The sequence below is a fragment of the Geotrypetes seraphini genome, chromosome 4 (assembly GCF_902459505.1).
Source record: "Geotrypetes seraphini chromosome 4, aGeoSer1.1, whole genome shotgun sequence".
NCBI classification, from domain to species: Eukaryota; Metazoa; Chordata; class Amphibia; order Gymnophiona; family Dermophiidae; genus Geotrypetes; species Geotrypetes seraphini.
Window position 1 is genome coordinate 243,728,014 of NC_047087.1, and position 16,290 is coordinate 243,744,303.

The 16,290-nt window shown below is 42.0% G+C and overlaps 1 protein-coding gene across 1 annotated transcript in view; it reads left to right on the plus strand.

Annotated features, from left to right (window-relative positions):
• JMJD1C (jumonji domain containing 1C) overlaps positions 1-16,290 on the plus strand; it is a 593,631-nt gene that overhangs the window by 448,447 nt on the left and 128,894 nt on the right. Inside the window, 3 exon segments of the mRNA XM_033941997.1 lie at positions 5,314-5,795; positions 5,798-6,813; positions 6,816-7,518. Of these exon segments, the coding sequence (XP_033797888.1) occupies positions 5,314-5,795; positions 5,798-6,813; positions 6,816-7,518 (2,201 nt within the window).

Below are 16,290 nucleotides of genomic sequence, written 5' to 3' on the forward strand. Positions count from 1 at the left end.
TTTCGAGGCTCTCAAAGATTCTGTTCTTATGCAGGAGGCTAAGTGATGCAGATGTTTATTGGGAGTAGGAGACAGCAAGCCTCTGACTCATGTACCTCCCCGGTCTCCAGGAAAGCACAATGACACCAGGATGGGGGCCAAGCCCCCTCATGTAAAAGGCAGATTTTCAGCCTTTTGGTCGATCTGGGCTCAGATTGGCGCAGACTGTTGGGTCCTTGAAGTTGTTCGAGAAGGTTACAAAATCGAGTTTTGTGCCCCCCCCTTCCAGATCTCTTTGTAGATGTCCTCAGAGTCTAAGCAAAGGTACAAAGGCTACTGAATCTTCTTGCCATAGAGCCGGTACAGGATGAAGAATCGGGCTCGGGCACATACTCCATACTTCATTGTACCAAAGAAAGGCTGAGGCAACTGGAAACCAGTTCTGGATCTCAAGTTAGTCAATTCCGCATTGAAAGTGCCGCATTTCTACATGGAGACTGTTTGGTTGGTTATAGTAGCGGTGGCGCCGGGGGAGTTTATTGCCTTCCTTGATTTGATGGGGGTCTATCTCCACATCCCCATTTTTCCAGCCCACAGGAGGTACTTGGCAGTTTCATGTGCTGGAGCAACATTTCTAGCTCTCAGCAAACACCTTCGGCCTTGTGATAGCACCTCATACTTTTACCAAGGTGATGCTGATGGTGGCAGCGCACTTCCACAAGGCAGGGATCCAGGTGCACCCAAATTTTGGACAATTGGCTAATCAGAGCCCCGTCCAAGGAAGACTACAAACTGGAATTTTCGAGAGTAGTCCAACTCCTCCAGGACTTGGGATGGATTGTCAATTTCAAGAGCCAGCTGGGGCCAACCCAGTGCCTGGAGTACCTGGGAGTTTTGTTTGACATGACTTTGAGCCAGGTTTTTCTTCCAGAGCCACACAGACTGAAGCTTCAGAAGCAGATTTTGGATCTTCTACAGAGTCCAGCTCCCATGGCATGGCATTATCTATATGTCCTGGGGTCGATGGTAGCAGTCATAGAGGTGGTCCTTTAGGCAAGAATGCACATGAGGACTCTTCCAAGACTCTCTTCTCTCTCGATGGTCTTCTCAGACATACTTGCTTCAGCAATAATTTCCCTGGTTACCGGAAGCAAAGAGCAGTCTGCAGTGATAGCTGCAGCCAGCTGCCCTCTCAAGGAGCATGCCTCTCTGAATTTCCTCCTGGGAAATTCTAATGACTGATGCCAGCCTTTATGGTTTGGGGGGAGGGGGTCCATTGCAATTGATACCAAGTTCAGGGTCATTTCATACTGGCTCAGCAAAAGTGGTCCATAAATCGACTAGAACTTAAAGCCATTCAACTAGAGCTTCAGGCTCAATAGAAGTCTCTGGAAAGCAAAGCAGTCAGAATCTTCTCAGACAGTGCTACAGCGGTGGCCTATGTCAGCAGACAAGGAGGCACCAGAAGTACCCCATTACGCCTAGAAGCTCAACAACTCTTTTGGTGGGCAGAAGCTCGTGTGCAGGCCCTCTCAGCCATGCATGTAACGGGAATGGAAAATGTACAGGCTGACTTTCTCAGTTGGCAGACTTTCGACCCAGGGAAATGATCTTTGTCCCCCCCCAGGTGTTCAACTCCATAGTTTGGTGGTGGGGGCATCCACAGGTAGATCTGATGGCCTCGGCTGTAAACACGAAGGTGGATCACTTTTACAGACAAAGATATGAGCCAGAAAGTGCTGGGTTGGATGCGTTAGTCCAACTCTGGCTGGAGAAAGAGCTCTTGTACATACTTTCACCCTCTGGCCCATTTTGGGCAAGTCATCCGAAGATGGTAATCCTAGTGGTGCCTGATTAGTGGTATGTGGACCTAGTTCATCTCCAGAGAGATGAAGGCCTCAGACTGCCGGTCCAGGTGGATTGTTTCACTCAGAGATCAACCCTATTGAGAATCCAGAACACTTTGGGCTTACAGCATGGCTCTTGAGCAGACAGCCCTGGTGAGCAAGGGCTATTCACATGAGTTTGTTTCCACTCTGCTTAGAGCTAAGAAGCCATTGATGATACTAGCCTATTCCAAAGCCTGGAAATCCTTTCAGCACTAGTGTGCTGTAGATGATTTAGAATCCTTACGAGCTCTTGATTTCAGTAGTTCAGGATTTTTTTGCAAAAGGGACTTCAGAAGGGTCTGTTGGTCGGATTGCTGAAGGTGCAGATAGCAGGCCTTTCCTGTTTCCAAGCTTGGGGGGAAAGAGGCTCTCTGGCCTCTCACCTGGATATCGTCCGGTGCACTAAAGTGGCTCTTCAGTTGTGCCCTCAGGTGCATCTCCCTTTCCCTTCCTAGGATCTTAACACCATTTTATAAGGTTTCATTGGAGCTCCGTATGAGCCCTTACAGGAGACTTCCTTTCTGGATCTTATGTTCAAGATGGTGTTCTGATGGCAGTTACACTGTGTGGCTACTGTCAGTGTGTGTCCCCATGAATCCTCACTAGCAAGCCACTGTATATTCCACAAAACTTAGACAGAGATGGGTCATAGTTCATCAAAGCTTTATTGCTATTCTTCTTATTGTTGTTGTCAGAATGCATCGTTAGTCAATTAACATTGCACACCCAGGATTTCTCCCATTTTTATCCTGAGGTTTTTCAGTTTCATGCAAAACACATGCTTCATTTAAACTCCAAAAGAAAAAACACTCCAGCGATTAGTCCAAACAATAATTCTCACAAGGCCCTTCATTCACCTTCCTTGGTTTAGGCACTTGCACAGTTTCAGTGATTAGCTCAGACTACAATCCCTACAATGCCATTCATTCATTTGGGTTGAGCCAATTGTCGAGTTCATTAGCAAATTCAATAGTTCAAAAGGAAAAACTTCTTCCAAAAGAGGCCAAGGCTTTCATTAGCCTAACACTCTCTGCCCCAGCCAACATGGCTGAGTAGAAAAAGAAAACCACAAGTAAAAAGCACCAGAAACACATAATTTAAGGTTCATTCTTACCTTTAAGCTGCGGCATGAATTGCTCAGACCCATTCCATGGGTTCTGGTCCCCTTTCAGCATTCCACTCACTGGGCTCTTGCTGCATCAGCTCCCTTTGGAAGTTCAGGTCAGCTACTGACAGTTTCCTCTGGTAGTTCTTCATTTCTACATCAGGAGGGACATTAGAGAGAGGTGTGCCGTTGAACTCCTCCTCCCCTTGAACTCTCTAAGCCAGTGTTTTTCAACCTTTTTACACCTATGGATCGGCAGAAATAAAAGAATTATTCTGTGGACCGGCATCGGTCCATGGACCGGCGGTTGAAGAACACTGGGCTAAATCGTGAGCCAGGCCCCATCCATCTCTACCCAATCTCCACCCCAGACCCATAATAGTACTAATTGCACCTTGCACGTCCCGTGCCTCATCTGGAAGCCCTTTCCTCTGACGTTGCAACGTTAGAGAGAAGGCTTCCGGTTCAGGTGCAGGATGCCCGTAGGAGCCATTGCCCGTGGCTTTGTTGCACTGAATCAGTTAGGAAGAGGGAGCTGGCTCGAAGATAACACCACATCGATTGCACTGTGGACCGGCGGTTGAAGAACACTTGTTTTGGCTTGATGCACGTGCTGGCCCTGTGGACCCGGCACTGGTTCATGGACCGGTGGTTGAAGAACACTGCTCTAAGCTGCTTTTATGTTCCCTATTGCTAAAGGTGTGCCTAGATCACCCAACCTCCTTTGGCCATCAGATGTCAGGTGATTCAGGCATTCCCTTGTTTGTTCCACGGTGCTTGTAAACAGCAACTTTCTTTTCCCTCACCTGAATTCTCCTGAGTCAGGGAAAGTTTTATTCAGGAGTTTTAGTTCTGCATAGCTTCTCTTTTCTTCCCCTCTCCCCAACCTTGTTCCAATTGGGGCTCAGGATGCTAGCAGGCTTCCTAATATAAGCTGTTTTATCTCCTAACATAGGAGATGGCTTGAGCACTGGGAATGTTTCATCAGCATATGCAGCTAGAGGAGTTTCCAAGTTACAAAACTGTCCTGCAGGGAATGATTCCCTAAGTTTACGGAAGCAGGGCTCTCCTTGCCCATGGTTCCATCCTTACTGAAAGTCAATCAGGAAGTCCATTTGCCCGCTTTTCACCTTATGGGGTCATAAGAACATAAGAATTGCCATACTGGGACAGACCATAGGTCTAGCAAGCCCAGTTGCATTTGCTGGACGTTAAGTGAGCGCTTCTCCCCAGTACCTCAGTTATCAATGAGTTTTACGTATCGGATCATCTTTTTGTTCTGACCAGTCATGCCAAGAAATGGAGGCCAGCATCTAAAGCCTCGATTTCCCAGATGGATTAAAATGGCCATTTTCTCCACATAAGTGGACTATTATAAGCAACCGCTGATCGCATTGTAAGCACACTCGACCCTAGAGGAGTTGCTTACCTCATGGGCAGAGACTCAGGAGGTTTTGCCTGAGAAAATCTGTAGAACAGCTACTTGGTCTACCCCTCATACCTTTACCAGGTTCTGTAGGATGCACATAGTAGCCAGAAAAGACGCTGTTTTGGGGTCCTCAATTTTGAAGGCAAGCTCAATGGGCCCACCCTAGACTCCGGGGATTGCTTTGGTACATCCCTAGAATTAGACAAATTGCACTAAAAAGAAAGATTAGGTTCTTACCTTGATAATCTTTCTTATAGATGTGTCTAGTAGCCCTGAAGCCCTTGCCCTATCAGTGGGGCTTTGCCTGCCTTAGGAGCAGTCCAAAATTTGGAGAATTCTCTGTGTCTGGGTTAAGTCTCTGCTTGATTGCAGTACAAGTGAGTAGCTATGAGCTCTATATAAGATTAGTGCTGGTTGCACACAGTTTTTGGACCAGTTACTTGAATGTTATATAATGTTAATTGATATGTTTTGTTACAGAGCAGACTAGAATGTAGTGATGGAGATTTTCCCCCATTTCCCTCCTTCCAGTAATGTCTTGTCATTACAGTGCTACTTGATTGCTTTAAATACAAACTGAGGGGGCAGGGGCAGCTTCCTGGGAAGAAGTGTGGAGTTCAAAAAATGATTGACAGCATTCTGCAAGCAACTTGCAGGTTCAGATGCAAAACCCTAGCATTCAGGACCACTAGACACATCTACAAGAAAGATTATTGAGGTAAGAACATAATCTTTCTTAAAATGTTGATCTATCAAATGTACACTGTCTGTGATGAAGAAAAGGTATTGCTTGTATGACAGAAATTTTTTTGTGAGAAGCAGAGGTTTTTAAGTTATTGTTCATTGCTGAATAAGAGCTGACATTGCAAAAGTGAATACCAATTTTCTTTTCTTTTATTCTCCTTTCATAGAGATGTGGATAAAAAATCTTATTTGGAGCCTCTTCGTTCCATTACTCCAGCAACAGCTAAAATTGATGTTGACCACAATCGAACTCAGACTGGAAAAGAAAGCCATTTGCACAGACATTATGTAGACCCGGTCATGAGTCAGAATAAATTGCAAAGAGCATCTCAGGAGGCTGGTGAAAGATTAAACAAATACAAAGAAGAACATAGGCGAATTCTTCAGGAAAGTATTGAAGTTGCTCCCTTTACAGGAAAAATGAAAGCACTTGATGGTGAACGAGACAGTTATTCCAGAGTTGCCCCATTACTGTCATCTAGCCCTAAAAGTCATGCTATAAAGCAGGAGAAAGAAGCTGAATGCTCCATGTCTGAACTCTATAAAATCAAACATTCAGTGTCTCAGAGTCTGCCACAAAGTAATTATTTCACCACCTTGTCTAATAGCGTGGTGAATGAACCACCAAAGTCCTACCCATCCAAGGAAGCTTCAATGTTTTTGCAGATAAACAGAGTACCAGTCCTTCAACAGCTGCTAATCCTGCACCTTTGACTTCATTTATTTCCTCTCTTTCAAAACCCCCACCTTTAATAAAGCACCAGCCAGAAGATGGAACCGCAGGAAAGGCAGCTGAGCAGCCTTCCCAGCAAGTGACATCTCATGCTGTAAACTCATTCAGAAATGACTGCAGGAGTCCAACACAGCTGTCAATTTCACCTTCAAATGCACTACGAAGTATGCCTGCCTTACACAGAGCCCCAGTATTTCATCCCCCAATTCATCGCACTTTGGACAGAAAGGAAGGCAGTTATAGTAATCTTTCACCACCAACTCTAACCCCAGTGCAACCAGTTAATGCCGGCAGTAAAGTCCAAGAACTACAGAAACCACCAACTCTACTACCAGCATTGAAAGAGTCAAACACAACTTATAAGAAGAATTCTGAGCAAAAAGTGCTTGAAGTTTGGAAACCAAATGATAACCAAAACAGTGAAAAAACTGGATGGCATTTAGAGAAGAATTGTGTAAAACCTCAAGTTGCCACAGCATCTGTCATTGTACGTCCACCTTCTTGTACAAAATATGATACAGTGTCAATAAAACAGTCTGCTTCAAAAGCTCAAGTTGTTGAAAGATCTTCAGGGGGAGCAAATCAAACAGATTGTTCTAGACTTGCAGAAGGTAGAGAAGATAGGAGAGCCAGTCTACAAAATGTGAATTCAGACCCTACTCCTCCACAAAATGAAAAGGACACAGAGACCATCTCACAGAGCATCTCCGGTAGTGTCACAATCGCTGCAAATATGATGTGCAATACTAAAACTGATGTCACCACATCAGCAGCCACAACGACCAGTGTTTCATGCTGCAGTGGTTCAGAAGTGACTTATTCTTTATCTAACACTGTTTTGGCATGCACAGCTATAGAATCTGCTGCTTCAAGAACTGTAAATCAGTCAGTGGTCCAAATGCAAGATTGCAGTGCCAGCATCAAGACTTCAGTTGACAACCAGTTAGGAGCAATGTGGGAAGTGCTATGCAGTCCACATCTGGATTTTCTAGCACGACTGATTTTATCCATTTGAAAAAGCACAAGGCGGCACTAGCTGCAGCTCAGTTTAAAAATACCAGTGCTAGTGAGGCTGAGATTAGTGCTGTTAAAATTCAGACATTCTCAACCTTTGCTTCCTTAGATGATGATGTGGCCAGAAACTCATTAAACAAGTTAAACTTTGTGGGCAATGGGCAGACAAGTCAGCCAAATTACCACACAAAACTGAAAAAGGCCTGGCTTACAAGACATTCTGAGGAAGATAAAAACACTAATAAACCAGAAAATTCAGGGAATACCATATCTGAAATAATTAAGCCATGCACTGTTAATCTGATAGCCTCGACATCCAATGAGATTCAGAATAATGATGATAATAAAATCCAGGATGATAAGTTTGAAAATGACAAACTCACAAGGAGAAAGCAAAAAAGGACTTATGATTCTGGCTCTGAAAGTGGGGACTCGGATGAAAGTGAAAGCAAGTCAGGCCAGAGAACAAAGCGTCAACCCAAGCCAACTTACAAAAAGAAACAGAATGACATGCAAAAAAGAAAGGGTGATGCAGACAGAGATGATGATGTAAAACCCAATGGGATTCTTAGTAGAATTGCAAAAGAAAAAAGCAAACTAAAGTTACAGAGTAACAGTAATAGCAGTAAGTATATTAGTTTATCTGGGAAACATCTGATAGCTAAGAAGAGTTTGTGTGTGTTTAAACTTAAGAGGCAGTTTCCCAGTTCTGTGAATGTCCTTTCAACTGTATTTTTATTGGTCTATCTACAAATGGATGGAATGCAATAAATATCATTTTTAGGAGTGATTATATCTAGTATTCAGTATCCTGCGGCATGTTTTAAAGTCAAATTTCTTGCCATGTAACTGGAACTCTGGTTTAAAAGTAAGAACTGTTGAATCTTAATCTTGCCTATTATTGACTGGCATTTTGCAAGGCTTATTATTTTGGTCTGGCTCATTTCAAGGTAATTTTTTGTTGTGGTGTGCTTGACTTTAATGCGGTGTTTGTATGCAGTTATAACATTGGTGATCAATACATACTAAACAGTTAACATTTGAACTGTAAATTCTTGTAGATTCTGATAACAGTGGAATTATTTCTGCTTTTATAAGCTGACATGATAGCTAAAGTACCTTCAGGACAGGAGCATTTTAGTTTTGTGTAGTTCATGTTTAGAAGACACCACTTCTTATAATGAGGTTTATTCTCTCATTTTACAAGCCCTATTCACATTTAAACATTTAAGCACATAAAACGTTTAAGCCCTCATTTTACAAAGCCAGAATATGCATGGGATATGCTGGTACATACCAATTTATATTGTCATTATACAACAAACATGTGTATGTATTGGCACATACCTGTTATGTGTTGACTTTGAACCTGTCACCATTTTCTTTGTTCATTTTGCAAAGTGGGCTAGAATGCTGCATGCGCCAAGTGCATAAAAAAACTATTTCTCCTGTATTTTAGAACAGGCTCTTTGTTGGCAGATTCTGTTCTAAAATATTTTTGATGTTTCTAAAATGAGGCTGCTAATGTTTTTATAAACAAGATATAAAAGTTTACATGTACCTGTGAAAGGAGCTACTAAAATATTATTGAATATATTAGTGTATTGATTAAAAATATGAGGGGATGTTGATAAGTCCTTGGCTATGTAAAGAAAACAACATGCTTATGGGATTGAAGAGATTTATTTTCTCTATACTTCATTGTTCTAACTTCTTTAACCCATCCAAGAAAAAATGATCTTGGTTGTGCTGCAAAACTACTTACCCACAGCTAATGTAGGCATCCTCAATACTTGAATGCTGGTTGTCAAGTCTCCACCATGTCAGTCATATAGGCAACCAGATGTGATGGAGTCTTGGTTAAAAACGCATATCATCCCCAAGTATTGCTGACAGTACTGAACTTACCAGTCAAGCTGTCTTTCCCCTCCCCCCTGAGCTTCCATAGCACCCTCACTCGTTACACATGACACTAAAGTGAACTACAATACAGGCAGTCCCCGAGTTACAGACACTCTGACTTAAGTACGACTTGTATTTAAAAATGCCATTGTGGCTTTATTTGTTTTCACTGAGCAGTATTTCCAATGGAATAGACTCCTACACTTCTCCTGTAACAGATTCAGGAATGAGACATGTCCATATTCAGAACAGTGTATAGTTATGCATGCTGTACCTTAGAGGGGACACTGGTAGGGACAGTTGGCCCTTTTGTCAACTGGGAGCAGAGGTATGTACCAAGAATCTTAAAATCTACAATTACTGAGTTACATACAAATCTGACTTAAGAACAATTTAAAAAACATAACTCGTTCTTAACCTGGGGACTTGAAGTTGCCAAAAATTCACTTTTTTTTTTGCCATTTGCGGGATACAGACCATATAAGTCTGTCTGACATCAGCTTCAGTTCTTTTCCATTTGTGGAATACAGGTATAGCACTGGAAGTAACATAAATATAGCAAATAGTCATGTGTTACACTGGGTGTTTGAACCATACAGAAATGCAAAATATGGTGGCCCTGAATCCTTGAAGCAGTGAGCTATGAAAAAGTATTCATTGTCAGAGAGAGAGAAAGAGATAATGGTTACTGTGGATGGGCAGACTAGATGGGCCATTTGGCCTTTATCTGCTGCCATGTATCTGTTATTTATTTAAAAATTTACAACTATACAACACATACAACTATGCGGTTTCCATATCACATACATAAAATCTTGTTTTTCTACGATTATCACGTATAACATAAACATATCTAAACAACATTATTAATCGTCCCCTGTTATAAACAGGGATAGAGCGCAAATTCAATCCATTCAGAAATACAAGCAAGCTTTAAATCATACATTACTGTAAAAAAAATTCTAAAAGGCTGAAATACACCTTAGCATAAAAAGGCATTGGCAAATAATTGAGTTTTCAGCATTTTCTATGTCAGTAAGAACTAGCCAGTTGTATTCAAGAAGATTTCAAGAAGATTTTGAAGCCAAGTACTTGTTTTTTTAAATTCATTTTGTTCACCTATTTCATTTAACACACAGGGAGTTTTTAAATATTAAAATCAAATTTGATATCAGGAAGGTTTTTTTGAATATCCTCTGTCATTGTTTACATGAGCCTGAGGTTTGTTCCTTTCCTTGATGAAAAATGTTTTGAGACTTTATTTCGTGCTTTAGAAACTTGCATTAATGGAGTTCTAAAGGTAATTTTGTGTTTGGTTTCACACTTCTCTTGTCTAATTTTGTGGATATAAATCTTGGTCAACCATAGTTATAAATAGAAAACGTATCTGTTGATCAGCATTTAATTCTTTTTTTTAAAGAACGTACAAAGTTCTGTAGTAAAGACATAGGATTCTGTACAGTGGCTGTTGCTTCCCATTAATCACAAATCTACAGAAGGGTGTCATAAGAACATAAGAATTGCCGCTGCTGGGTCAGACCAGTGATCCATCGTGCCCAGCAGTCTGCTCACACGGGCGGCCCTTTGGTCAAAGATCAGTGTCCTAACTGAGACTAGCCTTACCTGCATACGTTCTGGGTCAGCAAGAACTTGTCTAACTTGTCTTGAATCCCTGGAGGGGAAAAGCATTCCAGTTTTCCTACCACTCTCATGGGTGAAGTAAGAAATTCCTTAGGTTTGTACAGAATCTATCCCCTTTTAACTTTAGAGAGTGCCCTCATCGTTCTGTCAACCTTGGATGAGGGTGAACAAACCTGTCTTTTATCTACTAAGTCTATTCCCTTCATTAATCTTGAAAGTTTCGATTCATGTCTCCTCTTATCAAGGGAGAAGAGGCCCAGTATTCTCTAATCATCTCACTGTACGGCAACTCCTCAAGCCTCCTTAACTCATTTTAGACGCCTCTTCTCTGGACCCTATTCAAGTAGTACTGTGTCCTCCTTCATGTATTGGCGCAGTATTTCAGGTGAGTGGCATACAGTGGCCCGGTACAGCGGCATGATAACTTTCTCCGATCTATTTGTGATCCCCTTCTTAATTATTCCTAGCATTCTATTTTCCCTTTTCGCCGCCACCGCACATTGTGCAGACAGCTTCATTGACTTGTCAACCAGTACTCCCAAGTCTCTTTCCTGGAGGGTCTCTCGGAGTACTGCACTGGACATCCTGTATTTGTGTACAAGATTTTTGGAAAATGGGGAAAAACACGTGGTGGGCCTTATAATGAACTGGGTGGGTAGCAGCGATTGTCGCTGGACCTGTGAAAACAGGTTTGGCGACAATCACTGACTTTAGTGAATCAGGGCCTTTGTCATCTGTGGTTAAAAAACTTATCACAAAATAATTAGGTACTAAAAATGTGTGACAAGCATGAAAATGTTAGTGTAAAAAGTAGTATAGTACATAGGTTTTTCAGCCTTGGAAAGGAAGGGCAAATTCTTCAATGGACCCAATATTGAGCTGGTATAGTAGCTGTATTAAATGCCAGCACTGATATTTAACTTAATACTGTAATTATTCAGTACCAGTATAATCAGCAGTACCAGCTATATGTAAAGTGTGGTCAAAAGTGGGTGCTTATAAACCAAGAGACGTGCAAGACAAACAACCTCCTCCAGAGACAGCTGGAGGTGGTGGCAGTTTGATACCTACTGGTAATACCGACAAACTCCCTAAGAGCTAAGTGATTCCATTTTGAAACCCAAGCACCAATGGGGCAGGAGTGACCAGGGTTTGCAGTAATATGAAATACACCCTTAAGGCTAGAAAAGAATACAGCGGTCTGTTTCTATCTGAACAAAATATTGAGTTACAATACTAGGAAAGTCTTGCCCTTATTTCTCTCAAACTAATTTTTGTGCTGAACAGGAATTGATTCAGAAACTAAATTCTGGTATAAGAAATTCTTAAAATGTTTACTAATTTTCAGCCCATTTGTTTTAAATAAGAAAAATGTCATGCAAACATGTCAGAAATATTCAGTGCCTTAACTCAAACTGACTTGGATTTCTCCAGTTTTATACTTCTTTACCAGCCTCCTTGCCTACAAGAAATAGTTCTTATGGCAATGTTTACACCTTACTGTTCAATTCTGTTTGAGATGCTGTTTTTAAAATAAAATCTAATATAAAAAAAAAATAATGTCCTTTTTTCTGCCTCAAAACCATACCATAAGTTTTCTTCTATACCACAAGTTTCAAGAAGGATTCAGTTCGGTTTACAAGAAGATTTCTAATCAGAGATCATGAACAGTGAGACATAGGGATTATCTGTAATGGATGCCCCAGGTCAGTCTAAACCTATATTCTTGCGTTAATTGCACAGATTTACAGACTGAGGAGCAGTTGTGTTCCACGTGCTGCGGGGCACAGGAGGAAGGGGTAGGAGCTTTGGGCTCAGCCTCTTAATCAGTCCTCCAAATTCTTAGAAAACCAAGAAACCCAGTAAGACCAGTCTGTGGGGAAGAGAACCCATTCAGAGACCACGAGCAATGAGGGGGTGAAATGCAAGTGTGTGATGGAGGAGGAGGCCTCATTCCCCAGTCTAGGGTCTTGCAGGGGGCCTCTAGTGCAAGGCTTTACCAATTTTGTCAGCCTTTTATGGAAAGCCTATTTAACAGGCCCAGGAAGCACTGTGCTGCCTACAAGCACGCCAGCTCAGCCTCAGGGGGATCAATCTCCCAATCTCTACCTCATACCACGCCAACTTCTAGTGTTGGTGACCATTTGGAGCAGAACTGGGATAATTGGAAGTCTTTTCTTTCTCTTATTATCACATGGCTCCTCTGTGGATGATTTGGGATTATTTTCGAGGTCAAGAGGCAGGAGCAGCTACGGATCATGGTGGTGATCCCTCAGTGCATCACCTTTTTAAATCAGCTTCCATATCACTTGTCATTCCTGACAACCTCTATGCATTGAAGCTCAATTCTCAGCAGCCCTCTATCTCTCAGTGCTAGCGTTATGAGTGCCACTAATGCACTGACAACCTTTATTTTCCTGCTCATGTAGACATTACCTCCTTAGTCATTTGACCAATAGGAGTCCCTTTAAGGCCCTTTAAAGGTAGCCAAAGCTATATCTAGCTGTATCTTAAGGCTCCGAATGTCCTTTAGCTGTTGCACAGCCGAAAGTGGATTCTGCAGTAGCACAAGTAATTAAGCACATCTCCCTTCCTAGTGAGAAAGTGATGCTGAAGGACAGATGGATGTGGTCTTTAAAGACAGTTTGAAGCACTGGCTTTGTGTATCAAAGCTGCAGCAGATGCCTCCTTCATGGCATGGGTCTGTCATGCAGATTGTAGACTACTCCATCAGAGCTGGGGGATGTCTGTCCTCACATGATTGAGGAGGGAATGGATTATGTGGCCGATATTCTTTATGACATCATAAGAGTCCTGAATAAGGTTTCAGCTTACTCCATTTCTGCCTGACGAATGCTCTGGATCAGCAGATTATCATTATGCACTCAGCAGATTATCATTCAAGGGGCAGATGCTTTTTAGCAAAGGTTGGAGGACCTCATGGCCACTGTGGCGGATTGCCATTCAAATCCTTCCCAGACAATAGGGGCTGTTATTCAGCCAGGGGCGGCAGAGACTGTTTTTGTACCGCTAAGGGTTCCCACCAATTTTCTTCCAGTTACTTTGTTCAGAGGCCCTTTATGGGATCCAGACAGAGATTTGGCAGTTGGTTGCTGTGGTGACTGAGCCTCCAAAACACCACAGTGACGACAGGGCAACAGCCGCCCCTCCTCATATTGGTGGGTGGCTGTCTGGAGGGAATGGGAGCAGATTTTGTCTGACTCTTAAGTTCTGGACATTATTCAGGATGGGCACAAGATTGAGTTTCCTCTCTAGATTTGTTCCTTGACTTCCTAGTGGGACAGCTAGAAAAGAAGGCCGTAGTCTGAGTGACAGTGCAACAACTGCTTGATATTCATGGCATAGAAAAAATTCCCAAGCAAGAAATGGACTCAGGCAGATATTCCTTATACTTCATAGTGCCCAAGAAAGGCACTACAGATTGGAGGCCCGTTTTGGACTTGAAGTCAGTAAACGAAGCCCTAAAGGTCTTCCGCTATCACATGGATATGATCCACTCTGTTATAGTATTGGTGGCTCTGGAAGAATTTCTTGCCTTTCTGGATTTAATGGACGTGTATCTTCATATCCCCATCTTTCTGGATTACAGGAAATATCTAAGATTCCACTTTCTTCAATGAAACTTAATTTGTGGCACTCCCTTTCGGTTTGGCCATGGCTCCACTCACCTTTGCCAAGGTGATGGTGGTTGTAGCAGTCCACTTAAGTAGGATGGGCGTCCAGTTGCATCCTTACCTAGACAATTGGCTGATTAGAACCCCCTTACAAAAGGAAGGTGAGCACACAGTGCAGCAAGTGATGAATCTCCTCCAGAGCCTGGGTTGGATAGTCAAACTTCCGAAAAAGTCACCTTCAGCCTACTCTGTGCTTAGAATTTTATTTATTTAAAAAAATGTATATCCCACTGCATCCACAGTTCTGAGCTGGTTACATAAAACACACATAATAACCAACAAACAAACAACATATAATGAGTCAAAACCCCTGTACAATTTACAGTCAGCTGATATTAACTCTACTCTTTAGAGAATATCTGGGAGTCGTCTTCAACATGGCGCAGGGCCATGGTTTTCTTCTCAAGCCAGGCAAACAGAAGCTCAGGAAGCAGGTCTCAGATCCTGGATTTGCTGAGCCCCAAGATCTGGCATTACTTTCAGGTGTTGAGTTCGATAAAGCCTCCCTGGAAGTGGTTTCCTGGGCGAGATCTTATTTGCATCTGCTCCAGTACTCTCTTCTTTCCAGGTGGTCACCACAGCGGCACTCCTTTCAGATGCAGTTCCCCAGGACTTCAGAGACAAATTGCAGCTTAGTTGAATGCCTTTTTAAGGGGCATGCCTCTCAGAATCAACTCATGGGTAACCTTCACGACCGACACCAGCCTGAGTGGCTAGGGGGCCCGCTGCAAGGAAAATGGATCCCATCAAAAACAAGTGGTCTATAAGTCATCTGGAACTGAGAGCTATTCATTTGGCACTGAAGGAGTTTTTTTCCTCACAGGGAAGGCAGTCCAGGTGTGTTCTGCTTTTGAGTAATCCTCATTCACGCAGAGTTACAACTCGGTATTGGACCCCTGAGGAAGACAGTATTGTCGAAACACGGACCGTGTTGGTCCACAGTTCCCAGCAGTTTGGGTCCTAGATATATTTTATGTGGGTTATGAATTTGTATATTTTTTAAATAAAGCCTGCATCCTGAACATCACCATCTCCACAGAGTTTTATTTTTGCTGTTTTCAAACAATGCCACAGCAATAGCTTAAGTAAACATAACATGACATTATTTATTTATTATTTATATACCGCATAAGCCTTACAGTTCAAAGCGGTTTACAGGATAAAAAAACAAGGCAACAGAAATACTGTAAATAATAACATTAAATATGATGAATTAAAACTTATAACAATGGACACGTTAGGATGGAAAAAGAATGGTAGAGTGTTCTCGGTAAAGAGGAAAAAGTTGTTATTAAATTAGAATCATTTAATTTGAGAAGAGGAATGTTTTTAAGAGTTTTCTAAAATGCATATAAGAGGTTGAAGAGCGGACTAGTTGACTCCAATCTGGATCTTTTGAAGCTGCTTGGTAGGCTAGGAGCTTGGACAAGAATCTTTTGTGGGTAGAACCTTTAACTGATGGAAAGTTAAAAAATGATTGAGGTCTTGTGGTTCACCCAGGTTTGGAGAAGGAAAATTGATTGGTAAGGTAGGTGGGTAATAATCCATAAGTGCTTTGTAAAAGAGACAGCCTAGTTTTTCCATTTTCAGGCAGTGAAATTTGTGATAATAAGGAGTAATGTGGTCAGATTTTTTCAAGTTGAATATTAGCCTAACAGCAGTGTTTTGGATTATGCTTAGCTTCTGGAAGTGTTTGCAAAATCCAGACAAGTTGCAATAATTCAAGATACTTATAACTAAATATTGAACTAGGAGGATGAAAGATGTTTGGTCAAAATATTTCCTTATTGATTTAAGCTTCCAGAGCCCGAAGAATCCTTTTCGAATGACTAGGTTGATGTGAACAGACATGAACTAGGTGCACTCCCAGGATTCTGATGGTTATAGAGATGGGATAATTGATACCTCTTAAGGTTATGGAATTAATCGGAGAATGGGAGACCATAGCTAAAAAGAATGTAGTTTTCTCCATGTTTAGCTTTAGCTTGTAGCTGGATATCCAGTTTTCCATTGTATTGAGGATGGTATCCGGTAAATGCAGTTCATGGAGGAGTCAAGCTGGTGATAGGAATGATGATGGTGATATCAGCATAGCTGTAATGAGAGATATTAAGATTGCTAAGCTTGACCCCTAAAGATGAAAGATAAACATTGAAGAG